This window comes from Limulus polyphemus, unplaced genomic scaffold (genome assembly GCF_000517525.1).
Source record: "Limulus polyphemus unplaced genomic scaffold, Limulus_polyphemus-2.1.2 Scaffold707, whole genome shotgun sequence".
NCBI lineage: Eukaryota > Metazoa > Arthropoda > Merostomata > Xiphosura > Limulidae > Limulus > Limulus polyphemus.
In genome coordinates, this window is record NW_013666317.1 from 131,009 (window position 1) to 138,502 (window position 7,494).

At 31.9% G+C, this 7,494-nt stretch overlaps 1 protein-coding gene across 2 annotated transcripts in view; it reads left to right on the forward strand.

Annotated features, from left to right (window-relative positions):
• Nucleotides 1-2,681, forward strand: part of LOC106460097 (FYVE, RhoGEF and PH domain-containing protein 4-like) — a 132,139-nt gene extending 129,458 nt beyond the window's left edge. For both annotated transcript variants that reach the window (XM_013919779.2, XM_013919778.2), the window contains exons 16-17: nt 1,367-1,521; nt 1,831-2,681. In XM_013919779.2, the coding sequence (XP_013775233.1) occupies nt 1,367-1,521; nt 1,831-1,879 (204 nt within the window). In that variant the 3' untranslated portion in view covers nt 1,880-2,681. The remainder of the gene's footprint in view (nt 1-1,366; nt 1,522-1,830) is intronic.
• The last annotated feature ends 4,813 nt before the right edge of the window (nt 2,682-7,494 follow it).

Below are 7,494 nucleotides of genomic sequence, written 5' to 3' on the forward strand. Positions count from 1 at the left end.
AATTTTTGATTAAAACAGTTCCTTATTGAAAAGCGTACAACAAGTGCATCTTTCTACATCAGTAACACGAAAATAAAGGTATTTTGGCAAGTTTTACTTCTTCAACATGACTTCTTGGTAGCTAATCATGATGAAATTATAATAAGAAATTAATCTAGTCCTATTATTTCACCATTTTTAGAATCAGGGTCTGTTGGTTGGTTTAGTGGGATCTAATGTCTGTTAACAAATCTAAATCAGTGTGTATGAAAATTTAATTAAACCGTTATGTATATATTATCATCTGGTAATGTAAATGAATTTACTGATTTATTTTAATACATGGATAATCAGCTTATACTAGTAGTGCGAGTTCATGGTATATATGCTGTCTGGAGGTATAAGTAGAATTTTTTTTGATACTTTTATTTCTTTTTGTATGTTATCTAATTGTCAAAGCTATTTTAGTAATTTTGCCTTTGGATACATATACTGTCTTTCCACTTTACAAGTTTTTCTTGATACTGAGTTGAGGCACCTTTCACTGACATGATAGTCTAAACTCATGTGGTATAGATTCCACAGTACATCATAAGGGATCTTGTTCAACTGTTTCCCATGTACTAAACAGTATTGTCTGTAATTGGATCACAGCTACTACCAGAGAAATATGGTAATGAATGCAGTATCAAAGTTTATATCCAGTGATTGTCAGTTAGAATGAAATGTAGCAATTGTAATAGCTAAGAGTAACACTGAAGTCATGCTCTTTTAACAGTACTGTAAGAAAAAATGCTAAAGAACACCCTGAATTTTCTTGCCTTCTAAGGAAATAAAAAAATCCAAACTGTGATTTTTTTATATTTGTACTATACTCTAGGTATTGAAAATGGGGAAATTTGCCTCATAAGACCACATTGCAAACTTTCATTTATTTTGTCTCACTGTGGTTCTTGGTTTGACTGTCAGCTGCCATAATATAGTTTTTGTAGTGTCTTTTTACCCTGTCTTTGAAACAGTTAGTCAAAAAATAGCTTTTCATAGATATGTTTCTACTTTGTGGTTCACTGTCAGAAAAGTCAAACAAATCTTTGCTTTCACCTATTATTTTGTAAGATAACCAATACATGATTACAAATCTGTGTTTATAGGACTCAAACAGTCACCCTAAAAATCACATGATCAGTCTGTTTTGCATGTGAAAATAAATGAAGTGTTCTACAAATGTGTGAAGGTCCTAATATAAGTAAACTTTTTACATTTTTTGTATAATCAACCTGTTTAGTGATTTTATCTCTGCTCTATACCATTTGATAGTATATGTGGACTTTTTCTAATTCAAGTTCCTTCAGTTTATAGTTATAATTTAATCTCTTGTTACCTTCAGGAAGAGAAAGCTCTCACATCTATGCCAGTTCCTGGCTACACTGTAGCACTACCTGAGAAATCTGACAATGTTGATGGAAGAGAAAATGTTTTTAAACTCTTCCACAAGAAAAAAGTATATTATTTTCAAGCTGCTGATCCCACTGAACAAGAAAGGTAAAATTTATAAAACACTTTATTTTGCTTGCATTAGAATGAAGAGTTGCTTTTCTTTGTTTTTTATCACAAATTAGGTAAATTAGATTAGCAAAAATAATTGTTTGTACATGTCAAAATAACAAAATGATAAGAATAATTTATGAAAGTGACTATTTTAATTTTGAAATTTCATTTTGTGAATATTAACCTTCTTTTACAATTTCCTTTCCATTACTTAAAGAATTGTGAAATTTCAGTGTTAGTGAACTAGCTGATGATTTGAAGAAAAGCTCCATGATAATAAAATGTATTTGCTTTCTGCTACAGGTGGGTATCAGCATTGGAGAAAGCATCACGAGCCGAGTTCCTGAGCTGACAGTTCTGTGCAGCTGGTGATATTGTTTCCTGATGTTATCTTCTAACATCATAGGTTCTAGTCAACAGATGGGCATGTTTAATGAGTTAAAGCCTTGAAATTACAGCTTTGAGCAGTTTTTGGGTCTCATATTGGTCAATGGTCATTAGTTGTCTCCATCATTTGCACTTTAAACTTAACTTGCTTTGTGAACTGAGTACTGTAAAATTTTAATGTTATTATCATAGGTGGTGGAATATACTATAAATGACTACTTCTGGTCTGTGTTTCTTCTTGCCATAATTCAACTATTTGATGAAAAGCATTCTTGTGATGAAGAAAATCATTTCATACTTGAAGATAATTAAACCCCTAAGTGTGGAGAACCACAACTGTGGCATGATATTTGACGGTACAGATTTAGTAAAGACACTAATCAATTTATTTTAGTTTCTAAAATAAACCATGAAGTAATTAAGAATGCCAGCAACATGAGCACGTGACGTCTTACAGTAGATTATGTTTGTATAAAAATGACATTGTATGGAAGATTACTTGTTTTAATATTTATGTAAATATCATTTTGTTTGTGCATGGGTAAACAAAAGTTAGGAAGCAGAAAATTGTTGTTAAGGGTACTTTAACCCCTTAGCTACATGGTGTACCCTCTTTTGCTTAATGATGTTTACTAATTTCATATGTTGCAATAAGGTTTGTGGTATACTCATAAAATTTGGAAATGTATATTTGCATTTTGACAATAAAGTTATAAAAAAGTTCATATACTACTAGATCTAATGAAGCCACAATGGCAGAATGTTGACTAGAATAAAAGGTTTTATTATTATCTGGAAATTACAGATCTTTTTGTTAACTTTATTGTCAAAATGCCTAAGTCCCTCCAATATGCACTACAAATTCTGAAAAATAATAATATATATTTTCATTTATTTACTATTTTCAGAATGTCTGAAAGACCTACATAAAATTGTTTTTTATTAAGTATTATTGGTAAAATCAGCTTCAAGTACAGTAGTATGTTTGTGTGCACTGCTCATTACCTATAATTTAATTTATATAAATTCAGCTTTAAACATGTTATTTGATACTGACGGTTACAATCTAATTTTCTGATTATTTGAAATTGGTTCATTGAAAAATAGTTGCATTATAATAAAAAAACCTGCGAAAATATTACAAGAACATACATACTTAGGTTAGTGTTAGCTTCTTCGTCAGAAGACCTAACAGCATAAGATAATTTTGTCTGGCTTTTCTTAATTCAGAACAGTAGAGAAAATGCATTTAAGCTGAATTATCAGAAATAAAAATGTAGATTTAAATTTAATGGTTTAGTATTACTGTTTGCTTCCATATGTTACTGTATACCTTTTCTATAATCAGAAAAAAAATGTACAAAAGTGAATTAATTAAAAGATCTGAAAGTTTAGCATTCATCTTGTCGTTATTCTAACTGATAAAATAACCAAATATCTTTTTCTACTGGAGTGACAGAATTTTTTTTTAGGTGTTTGTGAAAGCTAGATTTTAAAATCCTTCAACAAAGAATACAGATTAATCATAAGAGCATAAAGTTTTGTGATTTTTCATATAAGACTTTGCCCATATTTAAAATTATGAAGTACATCTTTGTTTTAATATCTGTACACCTGTGTAGGCTAAGAATTTTTAGTAAATCCTGTATGAAACTACTAGTTTCGCACCTACAAAAAGTCAGTAATTGGATATTCTGTGTGTAGGAAATAATGATTTGGTTTGGTTTGTTTTCAATTTTGTGCAAAACTACATGAGGGCTCTCTCTCTGCTAGCCATACCTAATTTAGCAGTGAAAGACTAGAGGGAAGGAAGCTACACATCACCACCAACTCTTGGACTATTTTACCAATCAATAGTGGGATTGACCATTACATTTTCATGCCCCCATGGCTACAAGGGCAAGCATGTTTGGTGGGATGGAGATTCGAACCCACAATCCTCAGATTGTGAGTCAAGTGCCCTAATCACCTGGCCATGCCAGGCCGGGAAATAATGAATAAATAATCAGTATTTCAAACAAACGGAGGCAAAAGTCAACCATTTTACGTTATAGGCATCAAGTGTCAGATATATACTTCTTCCACTTTAGTATGGACTAAGTGCAAACTAAACATCAGAAGTTGTTTATGAAGTTGTAAACTACACTCTGAGAACAACGTAAAAAAATACATGAAAATATAAATCATTAGACGAGAATTTGGCAACAAAAGGGTCTTGCTGTTCTACATGATTTTTAATTTTGGGCTTAGGGCGATGTAGGTCATTAATAAAGTTAACATATCTGCGAAAGGCTAAGTTTCGTTGATTGCCATACATGACATGTTTTCATTGATTTTACGTAAAAAGTTTTTATGTTTGATTTGGTTAATGGTAAAGATATGATGACTGGTATTCTCGGAAGTTTCAAGCAGTTTGATGGTGAAGAATACTGCTCAAAAGAGTTAATGGATAATCAGAAATTGTAATATTGTAGCTATCACAAGGCAAAAACACAGTTATAAAGTACTATCAATCCATCCTTCATCCCATTCACTTTAGTTTCATTCAAATCAGACACCTTATGGTCAGGCTTGTAATGTAACATTCAAAAGATTTATCATTAGGTTTACACTCATAAATTAACGTGTTAGTGTTACATCTTTACAGCTCGTGACATTTCATTTCCATAAGGAGCATGGTCACAACAAACAGAAATGGCAGCCTAATACCAACGATACATGCATGAAATCAGTGAGTTTACAAGGTCAAGAGTTACCCTTGCCCATCCTTTTAAGAGCTGTTTTCAGGGCATTTTTGTTGTTTGGTGATATTTGACAGAATGTGATGCATCTCACAAGAGCATTCCATACATGCTAGATGTGATTTTAGTCGGGTAAGTATTCATAAAGGAATCTATCGAAAAGTGTAACATGTGGATGTTATGACCCAATAGGCTTAAGTCAAGGCCAGTTGAACAACTTATAGTAGCACGAAGGGCTGTAGGATGTGATCCCTTTCACGTGTTCATTAATGATGCAATTTTGTAAGATGTAGGAGGTCGGTAGGTTTTCTAATGCTTATTTTTGTACACATCATATTTCCTCCACCAACATCATAAACATCACATTATTGTAACAAAATGGAATGCATTTAGTTCCAAGTAAGTATAAGCTTGATATATGTCTTTAACGTGAAGCAGAACTCGTCTGTAAAAAGAGTATTGCTCCATTTGATCTTGCCCCATTGGGCATTTTATTGGCACCACTGCAAGTGAATTTTATTTTATGTGTGTGTGACTTGCTATAAATGAAATAAATTTCATTTGGTGTCTGGCACACAGAACGGCTTTGTGACAGCGATTTCTAATAATCTGTACACTGACACAATATCCAGTTGTGATTGCAAACATCTGATTCAATCTCGAAGCTTGTACTTTACAATTGCAGCAAGCAAAAATTGACAGAGAATGGTTGATATAGCAACTATACCAATGATCTGTTAGCAGTATGACATTCTGTTAACAACACCTTGAAATCCTTCTTATAGGTCTAGACACGATCTGTTAACAATTTTGAATACTTTGAACTTAGTATTTTACTTCAAAGAGACTATGGAGACTAAATTGTATGAATGAGACCATCATCTTTAGTATTGACTGATTATCAGATATCCGAGTTTCATAAATAAATTATATAATAATAGCAGATTGTACAAAGCATTAGCTTCTCTTTTATATTTTCATTTATAACGCATTGTACTAATAAAAAATTGACCTCTTTTATGATGCAGTTTCTCACTCATTATAATTCCTGTTTGTGTATCACCTGTGTGTCCATAATTATTTCTCTTAAGGTCTTCTGTAGATTATTTATCGGTTAATTACTTAAATATGAGGAAATAAGAAAATGTTTTTTTACCATTGCAGTTATTTCAAACAATATTTCTTTTCTTTCTTGTTCTCAGTCAAATTAAGTAAGCACAATTTGTATAGTTGTCAGAGCACTATTTACTACACGTTCATGGCGTTATAATCAGGTCTACAAAGGATCCCTTTTTATTGATATAACTATCAAACTTTCTATCTATCTCTCTAGCTCATCAGTGAATAGCACTTGATATAAATTGATTCCAGGGATTACTTCAAGATTCTGATCCTACCAGTGAGCTTCGCAAATGAAGGCAATGGTGTTCTTGGTCATACCAAAAAGTATTGGTCATTCTGATTTGTTATAGCTAATTTGCAGATGGGAGTGACTAGCAAAAACAATAGAAAGTGTATCATGAATTGGCCTACAGATAGATTTCAAATTTAAAAAGTATTCAAGTTCTTAGACTATCTTTGCTAGACTCCCCCTCCTCTTAAGAGTAGTTATCGGGCTTGTTTCACGGCACCCCATCAGACGGCGACACGTGTGTCGACTTCAGGCAATGGGGATGGGAAGAGATGATGACGTCATAGTTCCACAAAGTGAATCCAGAGAGCGCGTTGCTGGAAAGTTGTATACCGCCATGACAATTGAAGTTATCCAGAAAGCATGTTGTTAGACATAACATCATGATTCGAGTGTTACTCAACAGAAGGCGTGTTGCTAAAGGCCACAAAGTGGCACCAGAGGGAGCGTTGGTATGATGTAGCTCAACATGACATTAACTTTATAATAACAAAGTCTTAAAATTGATAATTTAATCTAATTTCATAACCTTGTGCTTACAGTTTCGCTTTATATGTAAAACATTAAGTCTACTATTTTTAATCTTATGAACTTTATAGTTTTCTCTTATATAGGTTTTACAAAGATGGACAGTGTTACTTGTGTAAGCAGAGGATGATGAGCTCATTGTAGGGTGTCTCAATGACTACATCATCTGTGGCTAGATTTAATTATGTGTCCCTTAAAGTTACAAGTAAAACCATTATTTTTAATGACAATCTTATTGCTATTCCTCTATCCATATAACTATGATTTTTATTGTTCTTGACAAAATATTTCACTTTACACATGTTAGTTTATAATTTTCAGGTTGATGGTGTTACTAAGGTTCTATAGGTGTATTGTGTGTGTGTTTTAAAAGTGAATAGTGTTACTATACCTCTGTAGGGCTGCATACAGGTTTAAACGTGTCTGAACTTATGTTTATATTTTTCCATTTATATATTATACGTATTACTATAGGCTGATAGTTGTCACTTATACATTTAATGAACTGCTGAATAGATTTTATCACATTCAGTATTTCCATAAATATTGAACAAGACAGCCAATGTTTTTTTTATGATTTAATGTAATGATTATAGTTTTCCCTTCTATATATAATCATACTTTTTGAATTTACTGGCCTTTTATAAGCATACTGATTTAATTTCTAAAGTTAATATATAACATACTGAAAAGGATGCTTATTTAAATCTCATGTTTACTTTTATAAGTTGATTGTTAAAGTTTAAAGGATTACTATTGTAGAAAATCCTTTTCAAGAGCTTTTGAATGAAACTAACAAAATATAACAGTTTTTTCCCATTTCTATCTCGAGATCATTAACCTATCTATTTTGCTACATTTAGATATGATAAATGAATGACCTAATGATTAACCAACTAC